We start from the raw sequence: 23,960 nt of genomic DNA on the forward strand, positions 1-23,960 counted from the left end.
ATTTATGGAGCTCTGGTGGCCTAGTGGCAAGATGCTGCACTATAATCCTGAGGGCACAAGCTTCAAATCCACTAGATGCTCCATGGGACAAGGGTGGACAATCTCTCCCGTGTGATTAACTGCCTCAGAAAACTAACTGGAGGGTCAGCTATGGGTTGGTTCTGACTTGATGTTATAACAATAACATTCTATTTATTACTAAAAGGCTGTTCAACCATAACTTCTCTCGCTACTTTGGTCATGAAGAAGGAAAAAGACTTGAGTTGCTTAATTAACCAAAGCCTTGGGTTTTTCAATCATTTCACATCAGGACTTCACTTTCACTGGTAGAAATTAAAGAGAAAACAGAGAATAAAGGGCCACTCTAAAATGGCAAAGAAAGTAAGGCAAGTGATAGCTAGAAGTCTAAATGAAGAAGTCAGAGACAATAACCTCAGAACCATAGAAATGGGCCTCTAACCTCCCATTCCCTCAGATGACACAAGAATAAGGCATGACATCTCAGTGGCACAAACACACACACCATTGGGGCTTCTGTCCTCCATAAAATGTAATTTTCTCCAAATGACAGACTAGGAGGCTCTTACAAGTACACAAACCATTTCTCGAGGTCAAGTTTTTTAAAAAATGGTTGTACTGAATGTTTCAAATTGGCATGCATTCCGCCTCTTCAAATCTTTTTGAAAGGTGAATACAAGAATACTTCTGTAGTTTCTTTACTCGATTCCTTTGGCTTTCAGCTCTTCTCTGACACGTTTCAGGTAATGAGGATCAGGGTAGCCATATCTGTAAAAGGAAAATCTGTTTAGCTTCATCATAAATTGTCCTTGAGAGTCTGCATAGTAGAAGCTGCTCACGTGAGGAATTAACATTTAGGGAGCTCTGGTTGCCTAATGGTAAGAAGCTGTGCTACAATCCCAAAGGCACATGGTTCAAAGCTACCAGCTGCTCTGCAGACTAAGGATGGGCAATCCCCTCCCATGCGATTTACTGCTTCTGAAAATCTAGCTATGGGTCGGTTCCGACGTGGTAGCATACAACAGTAACCATTCACAAGCAATTCTGAAGGCAAATGACTTAGAATGACTATAAATGTGCAGATTGAGCCACACAGCAAGTGAGGGAGCCTCACTGTCTGCTCAGCATCTAACTTCCAAGGTTTTCACTGTATTTTCAGAACATGATAAGCAGGGATTCTCCTACAGTTACATAAAATGTGTTCTATTTTATGGACAACTTTTCCTTCTGTGATCATAAAACTGTCATGACTCAGCCAACTTGACAGAAACTAAAGAATTTAAAAAGATTTTCAAGATTATGAAAAGAACTGAATTCAACAGCATACTTTTCAAATTTGTGGAACTGCAAAGGTTATCAGGTAGAATCAGGATTGGAGGCAGACGACCTGAGATCTATTTACTGAATGTGAGCACTTACTGATAAAAAGAAAAGGCGATAACCTTCAATATGGATTACACTTCGATGTAAAGGAAACAAAAATCCTCTCAACTGGACCAATAAGCAACATGATGATAGAGAAAAAATAAACATTATTAAGAATTTCATTTTACTTGGATCTGCAGACAATGTCCATGGAAGAAGTGATCAAGAAATCAATCCACTTATTGCATTGGGCAAATGTGCTGCAAGAGACCTCCTTAAAGGGTTAAAAAAAGCAAAGCTGTCACAGTAAGGACTAAGGTACACCTAACTCAAGCCAAGGCATTGTCTCTCTAGGCATGTGAAATACAGACAATGAATTAGGAAGGATGAAAAAATGGCAATTTAATTGTGGTGTTAAAGAACAAACAAATCTGTTTTTGTATGAAGTACAGTCAAAATGCTTCTTAGAAGCTAAGATGGCGAGATTTTTTTTTCCTTGTCTGATTAACAAAAAATTTATTTAGCATTACTTCTTATTAGACAAAGGTATAAGCAAAAACCTCCCAAAGTCTTGTACATGTGGAATTTTTCCATAAAGAACTCTTGGATGCAAAATAAGACCCATATAAGTACATACTTATCTTGAATGCCTTAAGATTGTTTCTTTTTAAGCTACAAAAATACTACCAAGCATGTACAGCCAAACACAATCAATAAGAGTGCATCTGAATTCCAAAATCAATCTCCATAATAGTCTATGTGTTTCCTACTGCCAAAGGGGCCCTTTAGAGTAGTGAGAGAAGATCTTCACCCTGAAACCCACAGCGTCCCTTTTCAGCAGGAAGTAGCTAAGAGAATACGCCGTCCCCTTTTCCTTATGACTCAGGTGAAGTCTCTCTCAGGGAGGAGTGATAGGGAATGGCAAAGGACACACTGACAAAGAAGATTAATCAGAACTGGCTTTGACAAGCACTGTGGCATTTGGACAAGAACAAACTGGGAGGAGGGTAGAGAGAATAGTGCAACAATGAATGAGTGGAAGCCCAAAATCTCTGTAAATGTTTATGAAAATTAATAAAATATAATTATAGAAAAAAAATACTACCAAGCAGAAAGATTTCATTTTGCTATTATGTACACACAGAAATAATACAAAAGTTTCACATTCTATGGTTTCTAAACATTAAACCAATGGTTTCCATAAAATGTTGGTCTCTCATAGTTCAGAACAACTCAGATGACTGATAGTCTGTGAAAGTTCATCTTTCTTTTCAAAAGTCTTGCCAGGTATTTTCTTTGTTTGCTTCTCCATGCTGCTGCTTTGTTTGATAGATTTCATTTTCTAGTTGTACAATACTCCATTCAATCTCATAATTCTTACTAACCAGGGATACCCAGGTTGACTCCATTTCTCTCAATTTGGACCCAGCTGTTAGTTACATGTTCTTTCCATGACAGTTTAAATCTTGTATATGTTTCTTTAATTTCTGGAGCTCTTTTTTAGTATGTTCAATCCTGTGAACCAAATTTGCATTCTATACTTTCTAGGCATCTCATCCAGACTGTGACATTAGTTCTAGATTTTCAACTCAAACTGCTTGATGTTCTAATTGGGCCATAGAACTATTTACACCTTCTTGCCATGCAGTAATATCCTTTTTCTGACCTGAGGAAGGGTCTGGAAGCTCATACCGTTTCATACTGAGCAACTCAATTGGTTGTCGAGCAGCCAGGCTTTCAAACTCATTTCTCATTATGTCGGTTTCAAAAGCGGAATAATCTGGGGCTGTCAGGTAGCTCAGGTAGTTCTTTGCAGGTCGGTATCTGCGAGTTTCCTCCTCCACCAGTGCCACAGCCGCTTTGCGAACGCTGGGCGCTTCATAACCTTGATCAAAATAGAGCAGTGCATCCAGCAGAACCTCTCTGGCCACTAAACCCGTACCCGCCATTACGATTAGATGGCGAGATTTTTATCTCATATACTCAGAGCATGTTATCTGTAAAGACCAGTCCCTCTTTTTTGCCAGGAGGGTCAGTGAAAAAGAATACAATTCTCAGTGAGATCATCTGACACAGTGGTTGTAGTGACAGGCTTGAGCTGGCTTGAACATAATAAGCAGTGGCTGTGAAGATGGTATTGGACACGGCAGCAGATTGGGCTGTTATTCCTTCCTAAAGTCGCTATTTCAAACCATAGTTTGAAATGGACTCAACAGCAACAACAGGCTGTATTTCTATTTGTATTCTGAAGTATTTCTGCATTTCGTAAAATCAACTAATATAAAAAAACCCAACTGATAGGATTATAACACAAATCCCACTAAAGTCTTAAAGCTAAGACTTTCTTAGAGTATGATTAGCCAAGTGAGTTTATAGTTGACCCTCCAGTTAAGGAGGGATGTTAAGGAACCATAAATCACATGGGAAGAGACTGCCTATCGTTGCCCCTCTGAGTCCCTGGTGGATCTAAATAGCCAGAGAAACCTCTGGGTTAGCAGTGCAACTCCGCACAGTCAACAGAGCTCCCCAGGTTTGTTTTGGGGTGGAGTCCCCCCTCCATTTTAGTATGATTAGCCAAGTGAGATTAGGTTCTCAGTAAAGAAACAGAGGGAGTGAAGTTACAACAAATGATCTTTAAAAAGAAGCTAAAAAAGTTCTTGGGATCTAAATCCATGGCCATTGAGTTAATTCTACCTCTTAGGCACCTTACAGAGAAGAGAAGACCTGCCCCAGAAGGTTTTCAGATGGTAATAGAGCAACGGTGTCTCTCTGGAGACTAAGGTGTGCCTGATACAGGACAAGGTCTTTGCAATCACTTGTTATGCATCAGAGAGTTGGACAATGACTAGGGAGGACAGAAGGAGAATTGATGTCTTTGAGCTGTGGTGCTGGAGAAGAATGTTGAATGTACCATGGACTGCCAAGAAAACAAACAGATTCATCCTGGAGAGGGTTAAACGAAGCTACTCCTTGGAGGCAAGGATTCTGGGGCTTCGTCTGACATACTTTGGGCATGCTGCAAGGAGGAACAGGTCCTTGGAGAGGGATATCATGCTTGGGAGGGTGGAGGGACGGCGCAAGAGGGGAAGACCCTCTATGAGATGGATTGATTCAGTGACTGGGGTAATGGGGATGGGTGTGTCAGAGGCAGCGCAATTGGCACAGGATAGACCAGGGTTTAGGGCTGTTGTACAAAGGGTCGCTATGAGTCGCAAACGACTCGATTGCACATAACAAACAACAACAATTATGGAAGCAGTATTTCTCTCCCTGGGAATTGTTAGTGGATTCAAATGCTGGCCTTTTGGTTAGCGGCTGAGTGCTTTAACCACCACACCACATAATTACTCTAAGGAACTGGATTTCTGGATGTTCTCACCTTTCTGGTCCACCAAATCTGTTAGTTTTGTGGTGGATATCATTCCACGTAATGACACCTGAGGCTCCAGATACACGAGAATCCCCCACTGTGAAGATTAGTTTTTGGTCAAAGGCCTTACGAAGTAGTCTCAGAATTTCTCTTCCTTCCTGATTATCAGGCAAGTATGCAGTACGTCTGATTCCATCATATGGCCTTCCTGGGTTTGGGTGATCTTCCTGTGTGACGATAATAAAATGTCACATGAAAACAGGTTATGTCTAGATATGTCATTTGGAGACCAAAAACATGGGGAAAAGAACCAAAGGTTTGCTTTTATCCCTAATAATTTATATTCCTTCTTTTGCCAGATTTTTATGCTAGATATTCTATCTACCCTCTGTGCTGACTTCCTTCCTGACTTCCATTCATCTTTCTAGAGATCTCTGCAGGCCTTGTGGGTAAAGGAGTTGCACTGCCAAGCCAAAGGTGGGAAGTTCAAATCCACCACTTGCTCCAAGAGAAAAAGATAGGCAATATCTTCCCATATTATTTACAGCCTCTGAAAACCCACTGGAGGGTCAGGTCTGAGTCAGTTCCAACTCGATGGCAATGAGTGAGTGATTTCTTTTTTCTCTACCTTAAGTAATAGGCAAAAGAAGATGCCTGTGTTGTGAGCAATCATAACTCTTATACTATTTCAAGTCATTTGCATGTATTTAAACAGGCAATAAGACACTCTCTTTTGCTGTTGTGTACTGCAGAGTCAGAACTGACCCTCTGGTGAGTTTTCAGAGGCAGTAAACCGCACGGGAGGAGACTATGCATCTTCTTGCAGAGCAGCTGATAGTCTCACTGCAGTTTCTCGCCACTAGGCCACCAGAGTACCCAATCATAACAGGGGATAGAAACCCAATGGAATTCAGATATACTTACTGTTTGTATGCCTTTATTCATATTATAATAAATCACAATGGTGCCATATGATTCATAACCCGGAAGATGTGACTTGTCATAAACGATATCCATGGTTCCATCTGGCTGATTGCCTCTCTGGACACCATAGCAGCTCTGGCACAAAGGACAGACTGGCTTATATGACATGGCTTTGCTGATACAAGGGGCACAGAATTCATGCTTGCAGTTTGGTAGCACTTGTTTATTGGTAATAGTCTCCATACAGATGGCACAATCCTTTTCCTTCTCGTCTACCCTGGATAAGCAAGAACTGACAGAGCTCTTGGATGGAGGTGAAGCTGGTTCTGAACCATTGCTATCAATGTCCATCGGCGTCTCATGGACATCGAGACCCTCATTCCATTTCTCTCCAGCAGACGGCACTCCCCCTCTCTCTAGGACATATTGTTTTGCTTTTACGAGGTGATTTAGCAAGCCAGTCAGACTCACTGACTCTTGGTTTACCGTCAAGTGTATATCTGGATGCTTTCTATTAAAGTCATCAGCAAACTTAGTCCCATGTAAGTGCTTTCTGTCCTTGCCCATCGCTTGTAGTGAAAGGCCCATTTTCATCAGCTGACAGGAGGCACGTTGATAGGCATCAGTAAAACTTGCAGAGGCATGTACAGACAGATCCACCTCCTTGTCCTTGGGTACAAACAAAATGCTGGTTTTCTGAGCATTTTTAGTCTTTTCAAAAACCCTAATGCAAGTGTTGTACTTTTCCTCTATCTCTGTTATCTTCTCCAGCAATTCCGCTTCTAAAAGCTTATAGTGAGCAGTGTCGACTTCTATTCCGTTCTTCATGCCTTTGGGAGCCAGTATTTTCACCGATGTCTTCACAGGAATTTCAGAAGTTTGAGAAGCAAGGAAACGTCTGGCTGCCAAAAGATCTTCTGGGAGCCCAAGAAGAGTCAGTTCTTTTCCTTTCTCCGTTATAAAGAGTCTTTTAAAATCACAGCTTAATTTTTCTTTTATTTCACTTGCCTGCTTACAGTCTGCTAGAGAGACACTCTCCTGCTTCAGAGATTCTGTGTTCTTCTGGAAGTCAGAGACAAAATGCGCAAGAGCTGCTTCAACCTGGTCTGGCTGACTGCCAGTGAAGTCTAATCGGGCCATATTTGGAGAAGCTGCCAGAATGTTGACGCTTACACCGAATTTTCTCTTCATGAAATTAATTCTGTCAGGATAAGCATTTTTGAAGTATTCGAGGATAGGGAAGGGAACTTCAATGCTGTTGTTTTGTCCTTCTTTCCTGGCTTGAGACTTGGGAGAAACACAGCTATCCCAGTCCTGTGGAGTGAGTGGGGCCTGTACTGTCAGAGGGGAGGACGTGTAGAGCTCGCTTCCCAGAAGTTGGTTGCTCAAGAATTTATATATTTTTTCAATATCTCTGAAGTCTCCCTGCACCCTCACAATCCCACTGCAGCCCTCCACATATTTTATACTGGGGCAGGAAACCCCTATGTATTCTCTCAGCTCTTTGGAGAACAGGTCACAGCGCAGGTCAGCTGTTACAGCAAGAAAGATCTGTAATTTAAAAAACAAAGAAAAAGAACAGATACAATCTGTCCGAGACCCAGGCCTACCTTCTTCTCTTCAGGAAAACTCCTCCAGATTAGACGCCTTCCCTTAAGGGAAAATGTTTAGCAAATCTTTGCAGAGGATGTAACATAAGACAGCCCCGAGGTTTTACAGCCTTGTCTACATATGAGACTCGACAAAGAGTTGAAAATTAGTGCCAAAGCCCATGTCTCATTCCCAGGAAGACTTATGTAATTGTTTGCAAGGCCCTGGGCATAAGCAATTTCACAAACTCCCCAGATTGGAAGTCTGGATTCTACAGTGACTACTTTCTTAGCTTGCTTTCTTTCTTTTCTTTTTTACATGGCTCTAGTGAGTGTGATGGGGTGCTCTTTGGGAGATTTGCTGTCATTGTTCTAAAAAAAAAAAATATCTGTGAGTCTTTTTGAGACATAAACATTTTTCTACTACTTTTTTTTTCTCTTTAGACCCTTCTTTTCACTTTCCTCAACCATACACCTACCTAAATACTTAAATGTTGGTGGGCCTATAAATTCTCATCTTAAAAAGTTCTATAGGTTGTTGTTGTTAAGTGCCGTCAAGTCGTAGGTGACTCATAGTGATCCTATGAACGAAAGTCCTGGACCCTTGTATAACTTTCGTCCTTTCTCCAGGTTCACAGGGTTTCCAGAGGCAAGCTATTATGGAAGTGGATGCCACTCCTGCTTCCAAGCTTGTTTTAATCGGGGAGCTCCACCAAACACTGTCCACCATGGGTAACCATTCTCACAATGTTCAGCTTCACATCCCAGATAAGGACAAAAAGAACAGAGACAAATAGGAGGTACAATAAAAGAAATTTTTTTCTTTTTTATTTTACTTCAAGGTCTCTGCACATGCTATTTACTCTGAAGTAATATCTCTTCAATAAGTTCCTCGAATCCTCCTACTTCTCATACCTCCATCTATACAACTCTTACTTTCATCAGTACAATCCAACCCAGGCTCAAGCTACTATTTATTCTCTCTCGTGGACCTGACGCAGTCTCAACCCCGACAGGCCCCTGTCCTTTCACTCTGGTCTCTACCTACCTTCTGTTCTTCACCCAGCAGCAAAATGATGATCCTTTCAAAAGATACATCTGATCACTCCACTCCCCTGGCTCAAAATCCATCTGATGCACCTCTTCGTCATTAAATTAAAATCCAAAATGTTTGCTATGGGTTTGAGCCCTGTAAGTCCCAGCCCTTGGGCAGTTCTCCCAGCTCCTCTCCCCTCATTCCTTCTGTGCTCATAGTCCTCCATTCACAAGACCTCCCTGAGGCTCCTGTTGCTTGGATGTAGCTTCTGTCACAGGGTCTTTACATTTGTGCTTCCTCCAGCCCAGAACTTCTTTCCTTTCTTCTTGGCCAACCCCTGCTTACTCACTCATAACTCCTCATTAGAAAGGTTTTTCCTGGTATCCTACTTAAGATCTAGCTAGGCATTTACTCTGTCTTTTCTTTCTTCCTAGCACTTAAGCATCAGACATTTTATCATGTTTTCTATTGGATTCCACAGTAGAGTGTAATCTTGCTGAGGGCTGGGTTTGCAGTGGTCAAGGAAGTGTCTAGGTCCTGGGACAGTGTCTGGCACACAAGAGGCCACCGAGATCTATTTGTTGAATGAGTTATATCTCTTATCATCCAAGTCTCAAGACAAACATCATCTTACCACAGAAGCTACCTCTGACTTCTGCTGAGAAGTAGCACTGCCTCCCTCCTCCTCTCTCTCACTCAGGCCCTGCCTCTAAGGCTATACAGCCCATTTTAATTTTCTTCTTTGCACACGTCACTCTCTGAGATTGTTTTATGTATTTTGTTTATGTATTTTTATGTATTTTGTTAACTTGATCACTATTTTTCTATGCTACCTACTTCTACATCCAACACAAGCTGCCTGAGAGCAGGGGCCTTGGCTGTTTTGTTCACCACAGCCACCATGCCTGAAACCCTGCCTGGCTCACAGTGGCCCTCAGCAAAGACTGCTGGAAGAGTAATAATAATGAAGTCTGGTCAGAGAGGGAGTTCTAGAACAGCTCCTGTCTGCCCATACTTACCTTTGACATATGGGAATGCAGAGTGTCAGAAATGCGTCCATCCTTTGGATGCTCCCCACCAGAGAGCGCCTCTGCTCTTGGCAGTTGCTGTCTCATCATCTCTATTGGCTTTTCAGTGGGTTCCAGGAAAATGTTCACAATTTGGTCTCCAACTGAGATTTGGTGCTCTTTTTTCCCCAACACTCCTTCCTTAGCTTTAGTAGAGACATTCAACACACATATACCACAGAGAGAGAAAGAGACTAAGAAGTGGGAACGATTGCAAATATTCCTTTTATTCATGCATCAGTACCCAGACCTTTGCATCCTGGTATGGAGAGATGGTGAGAGGGAACTTGGGGTGTGAGAGATATTAAGTGGGCTGCATAAATTTTTCTGTTCAAATAAATGCTTAACATAAGGGGCTGTGTCCTCGGGAGGTGGCTGTGTGTCTTGCACATAGAGGTGTCTTCAGAAGGAAAATTGCAAGCAGCTCTCATGAGGCACTCTGAGAAAGAGGACTGCAAACAGTTCTTAAACATCTTTTTTTTTTAGTTCTTAAACATCTTGAGACATTTATTTCTTTGAGAATAGAAGCAAATGTTCCCATTCTTGATAAAGTTTTTGCAAATATAAGAAAGCACAGTTTATGAACACAAAGAAGTCTTGCTTGAATGTATGTCTTTTATCTATCTGTGTACTTGGTCCACACTGGCCCTATGAAGTAATCCGTAAACTTTCATTTCTCTATGAATTATTTCTTTGTTTCTGAATGCTAATAAAAGGAGGGGTTCTAGAGTTTCTCGGAGCTATTAACCTGAGAGAGCGTCTAGCCTTCTGGAACTACATTCTGCTTTGCTAATCTTCCTTCGGCTCCACCCATGAGAAACAACACTGTTTAAAACAGCATCAACTCATCAAAAGGCATGTCTCAGAAACTGGGTCTCCATTTCCCCATTTCTTGGTTGTTTTTTTTTTTTAGAAAAAAAATTAGAATTAGGCAGCTGGACTCAGTTTAAATGATCCCAGTTGGCAACATCCAAAGCATCATAGTCAGGAGTAAATAAAAAATAGGCCTTCCCTTCATCAGGCCTAATCAAAAGGTTGACTTTGGCTACATCAATGTCACAGAGCTTCTTCTCAGCTTGTTTGTTCTGGTTCTTGTGGGCTTTGACATCCACATTGAACACTAGTGTGTCATCTTCTGTCTTCTTCATGGCTGACTCGGTGGTCAGGAGAAACTTGACAAGGGCATAGTGGTAAAGCTTGTTTCTCCTGGGGGTGCTCTTCTGGGGGTCTCTGGGCTGCCTTCAGAGTCTCAGTGTCTATCTTGATGACATGGTGAATCTTCTCCCTTTTTTGTGGCTGTGGATGCCCTTCGGGGCTGCCTTCTTGGCCTTTAATACCTTTGCTTTGGCTTCATTTTTGGGAAGGTCAGGGACTTCCTTCTTCGCTTTTGGCTCCACCTTCGTAGAAAGGAAATTCCCCATTTCAATGATAAAGAGAAATACTCATTTATAAAGTGAAGTGAAAATATGCAAAAGTCAGAATTTTATAAATACACATGTGTTTGCAGTTATTTGTAAAAAGGGGCTGGAAGAAAGTCTGGCCAACTGTTCATTTGCTTTTCTCTTTATTCTTTCTTTTCTATAGGGAATATTAATTACTTTAGAAGTGCCCATTTCAGCCAGCAAGGATCCAAGGGTGTGGTTCTATCACAGTCAACAGCATTTGATGGGTGTGTCTTTAAAATTTCATAGTAACTGGTTAAGTCTGCAGCTGGCCTGGTGCAGTGGTTCCACATTCTTTAAGTGGTAAAACAGCCATTTGTCTATTTGTACTGAATAACTTGGAGTTTCTGTGATGCTGAACACTGTTCTATAGTGTCAAATACCATAATGATTGCCCATCATGGACAGTGTTTGGAAGAGCTTCCACATTGATTCAGGTTTGGAAGCAGGAGTGGCATCTATTTCCTAAACCAGATGCCTCTGGAAACTACAAACTCTATAAACATAAAGAAATTATGTTAAGTATTAAATAAAGTTCAGATCTTTTGTTCACAGGGTCACTATGAGTCATATTCGACTTGATGGCACTTAACCACTGCTAAGTGAGACTAGTGTTGTTATATTTTGGAGGAATATTCTTCTACTTTGTACATTATTCATTGTCAATCTGCTGTACTGAGGTTATCTGGGTTTGCTGTGATGCTGAACCTTGTGTCATTGGGGTATCAAATGTCATAATGGTTTCCCAATGTGGACAATGTTTGATGGAACAGAGCTCCCAGTTGTAAAACAGGTCGGGAAGCAGGAGTGGCATTCACTTCTTAAACCACATGCCTATGGAAACTCTATGAACTTGGACAAATGAAGATAGCTACAGAAAGGCATTAGGTCTTTTGTTCATAGAGCCGCTATGAGTTGTGCTCGACTTGACAGCAATCAACAACAACAATACTCAAAATCACATCAATGAAATAATTATCTAAGATCATTTGCTAGAAAGCTCTGTTGGCCTAGTGGCAAGAAGTTGCACTGTAATCCCAAAGGGCCAAAGTTCAAATCCACCAGATCCTCCAATGGAAAAGGAGGGACAACTTCCTCCTGTGCCAGTTGGATCTGATTTGATGGTACACAACAAGGGGAGGGACAAAATGGGGGGGGGAGATCATTTGCTGTGTTGTTGTATGCTGTCCAGTTGAAACCAAATTATAGCTGACCCTCCAGTAGGTTTTCAAAGGCAGTAAAGTACATGGGAGGAGATTGGCTATCTTTCTCCCACTGAATGGCCAGTGACTTTGAACTGTCTGTCTTTGGCTTGTCAGTATGACTCCTTACCACTAGGCAAAGCAGTATAATTAATTTAAAAAAAAAAAAAACTTACTGGGGGAGCTCTGGTGGCCTAGTGGCAAGGAACTGCAACTACAATCCCAGAGGCGAACGGTTCGAATCCACCAGATGCTCTGCCGGAGAAGGAGGGGCAATCTTCTCCTGTACCAGTCAGATCTGATTTGACGGTACACGCACACAGACACACGCACGCACACACACACACACACAAAACACCAAAAACTTACTGAAGAAAACTTTACTTTCTTTGTCTCTTAAATCCAAAATGCAATCCACTTTTAACTGGAATGTCTAAATGACAGAGAAACTGACTGACATGGAGGTGAGGTGAGAAATGAGTTTTTATGAGAGCAGAGAAATTTAAAACCTCTCAGGACAAGAAGGTTTGAAAGACAACGTTAAAGCTTTGTCATGGCAGATCCTGGACTAAGCACATCCTCACCCCTACCCCTTTCTCCTCCAGGGGAGCTCTAGTGGTTTAGTGGTTAAGAAGCTCTGCTGCCAACCCAAAGGCAAGCGATTCAAATCCACCAGCTGACCCTCAGGAAGAAGATAGGAAATCTCTCAGGCAATTTAATTTAGAGTTTCTCAAAACCCTCTGGAGGGTCAGCCATGAGTCAATTCCATAACAGCAATAACCTCTAGGGTGTGGATGAGCCCTGATTGCTTAGTAGTGGAAGAATTTGGCTGGCCAAAAAGCCAAGGGAGGACAGATGAAGTTCTGTGCTTTCCTAGGCTTGGCTGCCTTGGAAAGTCTATGGGGCGGTTCTATCCTCTTGTTGTTATGTGCCATCGAGTAGCTTGCGTCTCATAGCGACCCTATGTACAATAGCTCTATCTGCTCTATCCTGTGCCAGTCCCACTGTCTCTGACACTCCCATCCCGATTACCCCAGTCACTGAATCAATCCACCTCATTGAGGGCTTCCCCTCCTGCGCTGTCCCTCCACCCTCCCAAGCATGATGTCCATTGAATTGCTGTGAGCCTGGTCTGTTTAGGCTCTCGGTCCCCGTTCCTTCCCCTTCTCTCCTGGGTCAACGTGAGCTGAGGGCACGTAGTAACCCACGAGCCTGGCCCCTTCTTCGCCTCCATCCCACCTGGGCCTTTGCATTCCCAGCTTGGGAAGCACCCTTGCACCCCCACTTACCTGTCCTGTTGTTGAATTGCACCCGGAAGACGTCTGGGGCGCTGTCGCCTAGGGCCTTGACGGTGCACTCGCCGCCGCCCGAGCCCCGGCTCTGGAAGTAGCTCTCCAGCTTGCGGCTGAACCGGGGAAATGACTGGGACACCCGCACGAGGAGCGGGGACGGAGGGCAGGGCGCAGAGGCCATGGCTGTGCAGCGCTGCGCGGGTGCGGCGGGGCGGGACTCGGGCAAAGGGCGCCTAGCCTACTTGGCCCTCAAAGTTTCAGTTTCGTTTTCCCGGGAGACCCCACCCTGTTGGACCCGAAGCTGTTTCTGCCTCCTGTTTCTGTTACTGTGAAAGTAGCCTTAAACTTGGCGTGAGTCGGTTCCAGGGTCAGTGGGGAGCTGGAAGGAGGCAGTGTCTGTGACCCTCGAGGCTCCTGTCCTGCAGGCTCAGAGGGCTGCGGGGAGAACAGAGTCCCCGGGCGACGCCTCCACAGTGTCCAGCTGTAAACCGGTCACATGCCAAGTCAAAGCAACGTAAGTTTCCCCAGAGTGCGTGATTCGTTTGAATGTAATTCACAGTGTGAATTGAAGTTTAGAAAACAAAATAATTTTTTTTTCTGTTTAAATGTGTGCATGCTTTTATGACATGTTATCTGTTACCTCCTTCCCACTTTATCCTTTAACTAGCTGTTGGGGACTGACTTGCCAGCTTTTTTTTTCACGGAGCTGAGGACGCAGGACTGCTTGCTGCCCTGTGGGTTGGGTTAAAGATGAGAGAGGAGACCCTGGCCGCAGGGCCTGTAAAAGGCAGCTGACCTCTGAGTAAACAATTAAAATCTTTTGAAGAGGAAACTTCAAGTTGAATCTCAGTAAGAGGCTTAGTGAAGCAAGGAGAGTTGAACTGACTGTGGCATCTGAGACCACAGCCATCACTGTGGTGTAAAGCCAGGACTAGGCCAGGAGGAGATGAGGTGGTCCAGGGAGAAAGGATCCAGATAAGGTCAGCAAACAAATATAATGGGAGACACAAATACCAACCACATGTACAATGTAAAGTGTTTCGTTATTTTAAAATACATTTTTAAAAGTATAAAGATACTATGTGTTCTTTTTCTCAATGTGGAAAACATGTATTCACCCCAGTGTTACGAACTTATGGATTAAAAAAAAAACCCTTATAAATAAAAGTGTGACCTTTTTGGTCATACTAAATCGTTCACTCGTTAGGCATCAGAGAGTTGGACAATGACCAAGGAGGATAGAAGGAGAATCGATGCCTTTGAGCTGTGGTGCTGGAGAAGAGTATTGAGGGGACCATGGACTGCTAGGAAAACAAACAGATTCGTCCTGGAAAGGGTCAAACCAGGCTGCTCCTTGGAGGCAAGGATTCTAAGGCTCTGTCTAACATACTTTGGACATGTTGCAAGGAGGGACAGGTCCTTAGAGAGGGACATCATGCTTGGTAGGGTGGAGGGACAGCGCAGGAGGGGAAGGCCCTCTATGAGGTGGATTGATTCAGTGACTGGGGTAATTGGGATGGGTGTCAGAGGCAGTGCGATTGGCACAGGACAGAGCAGAGTTTAGGGCTGTTGTACATAGGGTTGCTATGAGTCGCAAGCGACTCGATGGCACATAAAACAACAACAACAAATCGTTACCAATATGCATCTGACATTGTTGTTATGTGCCAACAAGTCAACAAGGACTTATGGAGACCCTATGAACAATGGGTCTGAACTCTGCTCTATCCTGAGCCAACTTACACCATCTATGATATGCTTACTCCATTGCCACAGTCACTTTGTCAATCCGTTTCATCCATGGTCTTCCTCTCTTGCACTGACTCTCTGCCCTTCCAAGTGTGATGGCCCTCTCTAAGGACTGGTCCTTTCTAACAGTATGCCCAAAGGATGTGAGATGGAGTTAAAAAATCTTTGCCTCCAGGGGACAACCTGATTTCACTCTCTCTAGGACAGACCTATTTGTTCTCTTGGCGTCCATGGTCTTTTCAGTACTCTGCTCCAGCATCTGACATGTTGTTGTTGTGTACCACCTAGTCAGAATCAACCTATAGCTGACCCTCTCGTGGGTTTTCAGAGGCAATTATTCACATGGAAGGAGATAGTTCATCCTTTTCCCATGGAGCAGCTGGTAGCCTCGAATCCTGTATCTTTGGAAGCTTAGCTTCTTGCCACTAGACCACCAATGCTCAGCATCTGATATATTGTTTGTTGTTGTTATGTGCCGTCAAGTCGCCTGTGACCCTATGTTCAACAGCTCTGAACCCTGTTGTATCCCGAGCCAATCTTTTTGTCTCTGACACATACCCATTACCCCAATCACTGAATCAATCCATCTTATCGAGCGTCTTCCTCTCTTAGGCTATCCCTCCACCCTTCCAAGCATGATGTCCCTCTCCAAGGACTGGTCCCTCCTTGCATCATGCCCAAAGTATGTCAGACGAAGCTTCAGAATCCTTGCCTCCAAGGAGCAGCCTGGTTTCACCCTTGCCAGGACAAATCTGCTTGTTCTCCTAGAAGTAACAAAGTATTATAATTAAATGTATGAACGCCCAGAGTTAGAAAACCTGAAGGGAAGGGTACGCTAGGGATTTCGCAAGCTGAAAGAACTAAAGGAGAAAAATAAAAGGTTTGAGTTGCAATAGTGAAAGACTCACTATGGACAAAATACTGAACGATGTAGGAAGTTCCATAGGGATGGGAAAGAATACAAAAAGTCATTGTACCAACCAAAATTGGTTGACTTTCAGCCACTCTAGGAGGTAGCATACAAGCAAGAACCAATGGTACTGAAGAAAGAATTCTAAACTGCGCTGAAGACATTGACAAAAAACAAAGCTCCGGGAATTGATTTAATACTGATTCAACAACCAAGTGCACTGCTGAAAGTCCCAGCAAATACAAATGATAGCTACCAGGCCAACCAACTGGGAAAAGTCCCCATTGGTGTCCATTCCAAAGAAAGATGGCACAACAGAATGAGGACATTTTCAAATATCTTTAATACCACACACAAAGCTTTGCTGGAGGTAATTAAAAATTGGTTGCAACAGCATATAGTTAGAAAACTGTCAGAAACTCGGGCTGGTTCAGAGGAGGGTAAGGAAGAAGGGTTACCTTTGCTGATGTCAGATGAATCTCAGCTGAAAACAGAATACCTTTGCTGTTTCATTGACTGTGCAGAAAGAAGCATTCAGCTTTGTGGCTCTCTGGCTGCTATTGAGAAGAATGAGAATTCCAGAACACTAAATTATATTCTTGCAGAACCTCTATGGAGGTAAAGTCATTCAAGCAGTAAAGGGGTGCTGCATGTCTTAAGGAAGTGTGTCACCATGTATGTCATATGTCACCATATTTATCATTCTGTATGCCAAACAAGTTTGTCCTGGAGAGGGTGAAACTGGGTTGCTCCTTGGAAGCAAGGATTCTGAAGCTTCATCTGACATACTTTGGTCATGTTAAAAGGAGGGGCTGATCCTTGGAGAGGGACATGATGTTTGGAAGGGTGGAGGGACAGTGCAAGAGAGAAAGACCCTTGATGAGATGGATCGATTCAGTAACTGGGGTAGATGTGTCAGAAACAATAAGGTTGGCACAGGATAGAGCAGGGTTTAGGGCTCTCGTACATAGGGTCACTGAGTCACAAGTGACTTGACAGCACATAACAACAACATGCTGAACAATAATCTGAGAAACTGGGCTATACAAGGAAAGACACAGCATCAGGTTGCAAGAAGACTCATTAACACCCAACATTCGGATGACATGGCTTTGCTTGCTGAAAGTAAAGAGGGCTTTAAGTACATATTGATGAATATAAAAGGACAGCAGATTTAGAAGATGGTCAGAGAAAAATGGGAAGACCCTCCCCAAGCTGGATTTTCATGGTGATTTCAAGTCATCTCAAACATAGCAACAGTTTTGAGAATGGCGAAAGACTGGGCAGTTTTTGGTTCTGTTGTGTATGGGGTTGCTGTGAGTCAGAATCAATTTGACAGGGCCTACCCACAGCATTTATCGCCAAGTTAGTGTCAGGCCTGGACCAAGGTCAAAGGGAGAACAAAGGATTCAAGGAATATCAGCATGTCAACCAAGGGAGTGAACAGCCTCAACTACCATTGAGTGCCCCTCCCTTCCCTCTCTAGAAGACCACCCACATGGCTAAACCACAATGGAATGTCCCTTTCTTCCCTCCCTAAAGACCCTCCCTATAAAACCTGCCCTAATTCACTTTAGGGTGCAGTATTTCCCTGGTCTGTCCCTCTGCCTGTTTCTCTCTCTGCAGACCAAGGAGTTCTGCTGGTGAGACCTCTTCATAAAGCTTCTTTAGCTTCCTTTCTTTCTCTGGTCCCTTCCTGAGTCCTTGGCATTATGTCCAAAGCTACCTAACAGTAATACATACTTTCACAAGCAAAGACCCAGCTTTCCTCTTTCTTCCGAAACCCTCTGGTGGAGTTCATTAGCTCATGAGCCTGGAATCCTCCTGAGTTTTAGCATGCTGTAATCACCATTTGAAGGAAATGGCAAAAAATAAGGCCCAGGAATAGATGCTATACCAATTGACATATTTCAGCTAACAGATGCTGCCCTGGACGTGCTCACCAAGTTGTGCCGAGAAATCTGGAGAACAACCACTTGGCCAACTGACTGGAAAAGATCGATATTTGTTCCCATCCCAAAGAAAGGTGACCCAACAGAGTGTGGAAACTATAGAACAATCTCACTGATTTCACATGCAAGCAAGATTTTACTGAAGATTACCCAAAAATGACTGGAACAGCACATCAGCAGAGAACTGCCAGAAGTCCAGGCTGGGTTTAGAAGGGGTCGTGGTACTAGGGATATTGTAGCTGATGTTAGATGGATCCTAGCTGAAAGCAGGGAATAACAGAAGAATGTCTATCTGTGTTTCATTGATTATGCAAAGACGTTTGACTGTGTGGATCATAAACTGTGGCTGGCTGTCTCTGAGAAGAATGGGAACCAGAACACTTGATCGTGCTAATGAGAAACCTATACTTGGACCAAGAGGCAGTCATCAGAACAGAGCAGGGAAACACTGCATGGTTCAAAATTGGGAAGGGCATACGCCAGGGATGTGTCCTATCTCCATACCTTTTCAACCTATATGCAGAACAGATTATCTGAAAGGCTGGGCTCTATGAGGAGAAATGTGGGGTCAAGATTGGTGGAAGATCTATCAACAATTTGCGTTATGCAGATGACACAATCCTGCTCACTGAAACTGAGGAGGACCTGAAGCGCTTGCTTCAGAGGGTCGACTGCAGCCTCCAATATGGATTGAGGCTCAATGTCAAGAAGACAAAGATTCTCACCACTGGACCAATTGGCAGCATCGGGATGGATGGTGAAGAGATTGAGATTGTTCACAGCTTTAGTTTGCTTGGCTCCACAGTCAACACTCTGGGCACCAGTAGCCAGGAAATTAAAAGGTGCATTGCCATGGGAAAATCTGCTGTTAGGGACCTCTCCAAAGTACTGAAGAGCAATGGTGTCTCTCTGGAGACTAAGTTGCGTCTGATACAGGCCATGGTCTTTGCTATCACTTGTTATGCATCAGAGAGTTGGACAATGACTGAGGAGGATAGAAGGAGAATTGATGCCTTTGAGCTGTGGTGCTGGAGAAGAGTATTGAGGGGATCATGGACTGCTAGGAAAACAGATTCATCTTGGAAAGGGTTAAACTGGGTGGCTCCTTGGAGGCAAGGATTCTGAGGCTCCGTCTAACATACTTTAGACATGTTGTAAGGAGAGACCAGTCCTTGGAGAAGAACATCATGCTTGGTAGGGTGGAGGGACAGCGCAGGAGGGATAGACCCTCTATGAGGTGGATTGATTCAGTGACTGGGGTAATCCGGATGGGTGTGTCAGAAACAGTGCGATTGGCACAGGACAGAGCAGAGTATAGGGCTGTTGTACATGAGGTTCCTATGAGTCGCAAGTGACTCGATGGCACATAACAACAACAATCACCATTACCACTCTGCGCTCTGATGGCTTCATGGTAAGGAGCAGCCCTGCCAACACAAAGGTACGCTGTTCAAATCTACCAACCACTCCAAGGGTGAGAGGTGGGTCTTCTCCCATGCAGTTTATAGCCTCTGAAAACCTGCTGGAGGGTCAGCTATGAGTCGGTTCAGACATGATGGCACACAACAACTGCAACCAAATTTGTAAAAGTTTGCCCCATCCCTTAAGACCTGGCTGTGGTCTGAACTTCTCCATAAGTTTTACTTGCTCCATCTCATCAGTTCATTCCCTTTTCTGGGGTGCCACAGTTATTTTGACTGGAACATATCTATAAGATAGAGGGTAAAGAGTAGAGATAACAAAACAGTGTGGAAATAGTTTCACCAATGAAGTGGATCGGAAATCATATTCAGTCATCTGTCATTGTATTCCTCCAAAATTTCCCCACGTTCTACTTATTGCATCCTTTTTATTCTTTCCTAGAAGTGAGGAACCAAACCTGAGAACTTTTGTCTACACTACACTCATAGGCGACTCGACGGCACATAACAACAACAAACAACACTCAGAAGCGCAAAAGTAGCCCATAGACGTTGAAAGACCCCAAGAACTTGAAGGATGAACTCTGCTCCTGTAAAAGGCTTACAGGTATAAAAATCACAAATCTGAATCAGCAACTCAGACCTACGTCAAGAAATCTTGAGGTTTTAGTTACACTTAGCATTCTCATTTAGCACCTTCTGATATTTTCTTTATGCTTTTTATTTGTGCCATGGGGAAAATCGTATAAATGTCAACACAAGGATGGATTATTTGTTAATGTTACTCATTAACATTTTTTTTAAATTGTTCCTAAAACATTTTTTAAAAAATTGTCAGTTCGATCTGACTGGTGCAGGAGGAGATTGCCCCTCCTTCTCCAAGGAGATCTCCGTGGAGATCACCTTTGGGGATCCCATTGGACCACCAGAGCTCCCTACTCATGTCAGTTTAATGAAGCAGCACAGTAAAAGGAGACAATAAAAACAAAGGGATGGAGAAAAGGCATTTCTGTTAAACCTCAAGGTGCACTTTAAATCTTCAGCTGTGAAATGCAGTTGAGAGCAGATCCTATGGTGGATCAGTTGGGGTCCTGTTCTCTGTCTGGAGAAACTGCAAGTGTTTGTGGAGATAAGAGGCCAACCGTGGCAACTCTTGGGATTGTTGTTGGGCTTTGAGCTTTGGGCTTTGTTAATCGCTGTTTTTCATCTCATATTAAATAGGAATGTTTGGGTTCTTACAGAAGTGGGATAGGGTCAGTGTGTGCTAGAATATATTTCCAAGGTTTTAGACACACAGATGAAAAGGCACCTTTACCCCAACCTAGAGCTTTTATCAGAATTTGTGTTGGTTTGTTACTAAATTGTTATACTATATATATATACACAGCTCTGGTGGCCTAGTGGCAAGAAGCTGTCCTGTAATCCCAAAGCAATACAGTTTGAGGCCACCAGCTGCTCTGGGGGAGAACAGTTTTAAATATTTAGTATTTTACACTCTACTGCTTAAATGCTCTGCAGTAATTTGGTTTCAGGTATTATTTTTTAAAAAATCACTTAGAATGTAGGAGGAGCAGGTCATGATGAGAAATCAAACATAATTGACTCCTTTTTTTTGTATTTTAGGCACGTGTTGTTCAGTACCGCCCCTTTCCGACAAAGGGAAATACAGAAGGTGAGTACCTTCCCTCCCAGGGCTCAGATGCGTTCTTGTCGGGACTGTGGAAACTCCCACTCATGCTTCAGGAGCACTAGATGTCAGCTGGCATGTTTTCTTAGGCCCCTTCTGATTGTTTCCTTGAGCCTCAAGCTGTGAGACTCTTGTGACCATAATTCTAGAGCTGAAGTTGGACTGATCTGATTTATAGTTCCCTTGCTTGGCAATAAATGCCAAATGGAACCTAATCTTAATCCACTGAGATTTTCAACCCAAAGTCAGGCCAATAGAAGCTGGCTGCTTCTGTAGGATAACTGAGGCCACCCGAGCTGTGTTTATACAGTTCTGTTTAGAGAAGATAGTTCAAATAAAATGTAATTCATTTCCACATTATATCTATTTGAGGATGCACATTTTTTTTTCATATTTCAACTTCTCTGAAGTAAGAGTTTTTTATCAATCAATGGCATGTCATCAAATAATTGTTATGTGCCATCAAGTCAGAACTGCCTCATAACTGACCCTCCAGGAGGTTTCCAGAGGCTGTCAATCACCTGGGAGAGATTGCCCATCCTTCTCCCTCCTCAGAGCAGCAGGTGCATTTCAGTCTGCCTTTGGGTTCATTAGAGTAACATGGGCAGTCTCCTCCCATGCCGTTTACTGCCTCTGAAAACCCTTGATACAGGAAAGCCAGCTGTGAGTCACTTCTCAATCAGTGGTACATAACATAACAGTCCTTGGGTTGGCAGCTCAACTTCTTACCCACTAGGCCACCAGAGCTCCCTGTGGTTTTAGTAGTGTCATTGAACATCATGAAATACAGTGTCATGGGCTGGCTGCGTTCGTCAGGAAGCAGAAGCCAAGGCACAGATGGGAGTGCAAAAAAGTATGTTGCTTTTGGGGTTTTTTAAAATTTTGATTTTTAATGAAAGTTTACAGAAAAGTTGGATTTTTTTATTCATTCTTTTTTGCACATTTGCCTCCCTACTCACCCACATTCGCTTTTTTTAAAAAAAAATAATATTGATTCATTGCTCCATAATTTTCTCCCTCCCCACCCACTCCTCTCCCAGACCCACTTTGCTATGCTCCTCTTATTTTGCACTGTGGTCATACAAATAGTGCATAATCATATATTCCTTTTAAATCGTTCTTTCCTTCAACTGTCCCAGTGCCGTGTTCATTATTTAGCCCCTCTTTTCCTAGGTTCCCCTCAACTCCCATGTCAGTTGTGTTTTATAATAGTGGTGCTATGGAATATTTGTCCTTTTGTGACTGAGATATTTCACTCACCATAACGTCCTCCAGGGTCATCCATGTTGTGTGATATTTTAGAAATTCTTTGTTTTTCAGTGCTGTGTAGTATTCCATTATGTAAATATGCCACAGCTTCTCTATCCATTCATTTGTTAATGGGCACTTGGGTTGCTTCCATCTCTTTGCTATTGTGAACAATACATTAATAAACATGGGTGTACATCTATCTGTTTGGGTGGCAGTTCTAGTTTCTTTACGGTATATTCCCAGTAGTACAATTGCTGGGTCAAATGGTATTTCTATATCCAACTTTTTGAGAAGGCGCCATACTGCCTTCCATAGTGTTTGCACCATTCCAACAACAGTGAATAAGTGTTCTAATTTCTCCAAAACCTTACCAGCATTTGTTGTTCGCTGCTCTGTTGAATTTTGCTACTGTTACTGGGGTGAGATGATATCTCATAGTTGTTTTGATTTGCATCTCTCTCAGAGCTAGGGATTTTGAACATTTCTTCATGTGTGTGTTTGCCATCTGAATGTCTTATTTGGTGAAGTGTCTGTTCATATCCTGTGCCCATTTTGCGATTGGGTTGTTTACCTTTTTGAAGTGCTGGAGTACTCTATAAATTCTAGATATAAATCCCTTAGCAGACATGTCATTACCAAGTATTTTTTTCCCAGTCTATGACTGTCCTTTTTACCCTGATGTAGAAGTTTTTGGATGTGTAGATGGATTTGATTCTTAGATGATCCCATTCATCTATTTTATTCTCTCTTGGTTGAAGATTTTTCAGGATGCTTGTGAGAGTGTTCATGTTGTGGATTAGGGCTTCTAGAGTTCTTCCAAGCTTTTTTCTGATAAAGTTTATTATCCTTGGTTTTACTCCTAGGTCCTTGATCCACTTTGAGTTGGTTTTTGTGTATGATGTGAGGTGTGAGTCTTGCCTGAGTTTTCTGCAGATAGTTTTCTAATTTTGCCAACACCATTTGTTAAAGAGGCTTTCATTTTCCCATTAAAATAATCTCATGTCCTTGTCAAAAATCAGTTGGCCACAGTAGAGGAGCTGATTTCTGGGTTCTCAGTTCTATTCCATTGATCTATGTGTCTGTCACTTTACCAGTACCAAGCTATCTTGACCACCACAGCTGTGTAGTAGGATTTGAGATCAGGGAGTGAGATGCCTCCTACCTTGTTTCTTTTTTTCAGGAGTGCTTTGCATAATCCAGGTCTCTTTCCATTCTAGATGAAATTGGAAATTGCCTTTCCCTTCTTGTTGAAGAATGGTATTGGTATTTGTGTTGGCATTGCATTGAACTTGTAGACTGTAGTGGAATTGCTGTGTCAGATGATATTTCTGTTTCCAACTTTTTGAGAAAGGGCCAAACATCCTTCCATAGTGGCTGCACCATTTTACACGCGAAGCAGGTTTTGACAAGCACAGCTATCAGACTGTAATGAAAACCTGATAAAGTTCCTGCCATCCCAAGATTGCCCATCAGGGACTCCAGTATCCGGCATCTAATGATACTTTGTAGACACTGATGAGGCCATCCAGCTAATAGTGACATAAGCTCAAAAACAGTCACACTGCTCTTGACGACTGGAGACTGTCAGAAAATGATCTCTCCTCCTTTATGGCCTTAATGAAGACTTATTTGAACTGCACATCTTCATGCCCACCACATACAGATACTTCTTTTCAGCCAGTCAG

The 23,960-nt window shown here is 42.9% G+C and overlaps 2 protein-coding genes and 1 pseudogene across 2 annotated transcripts in view; 1 reads left to right on the plus strand and 2 right to left on the minus strand.

Moving 5' to 3' along the window:
• Positions 1 to 716: 716 nt before the first annotated feature.
• DTX3L (deltex 3 like, E3 ubiquitin ligase) lies at positions 717 to 13,486 on the minus strand. The gene is made up of 5 exons (XM_006884307.1): positions 13,303 to 13,486; positions 9,322 to 9,515; positions 5,678 to 7,228; positions 4,763 to 4,980; positions 717 to 786 (listed from the first exon to the last, which is right to left on the minus strand). Exons 1-5 carry the CDS (start codon positions 13,484 to 13,486, stop codon positions 717 to 719), a joined length of 2,217 nt encoding a protein of 738 aa, XP_006884369.1.
• Positions 2,655 to 3,332, minus strand: LOC102857222 (annotated as a pseudogene).
• Positions 13,487 to 13,801: 315 nt separating the features above from the next.
• The window catches only part of PARP9 (poly (ADP-ribose) polymerase family, member 9), a 72,803-nt gene continuing 62,644 nt past the window's right edge, over positions 13,802 to 23,960 (plus strand). Inside the window, exons 1-2 of the mRNA XM_006884308.1 lie at positions 13,802 to 13,819; positions 20,961 to 21,009. Of these exons, the coding sequence (XP_006884370.1) occupies positions 13,802 to 13,819; positions 20,961 to 21,009 (67 nt within the window). The remainder of the gene's footprint in view (positions 13,820 to 20,960; positions 21,010 to 23,960) is intronic.

Source organism: Elephantulus edwardii, unplaced genomic scaffold (genome assembly GCF_000299155.1).
Source record: "Elephantulus edwardii isolate Elephantulus edwardi_28Jun2011 unplaced genomic scaffold, EleEdw1.0 scaffold00032, whole genome shotgun sequence".
Lineage (NCBI taxonomy): Eukaryota > Metazoa > Chordata > Mammalia > Macroscelidea > Macroscelididae > Elephantulus > Elephantulus edwardii.

Bases quoted from the DNA above. Each gene is read 5' to 3' on its own strand.
- DTX3L (XM_006884307.1), bottom strand. From the start codon at position 13,486: ATGGCCTCTGCGCCCTGCCCTCCGTCCCCGCTCCTCGTGCGGGTGTCC. The intron at 9,516-13,302 runs GTAAGTGGGGGT...TCTCTACTAAAG, and splicing joins GCAATTCAACAACAGGACAG to CTAAGGAAGGAGTGTTGGGG. The intron at 4,981-5,677 runs GTAAGTATATCT...ATCGTCACACAG, and splicing joins TGAATAAAGGCATACAAACA to GAAGATCACCCAAACCCAGG.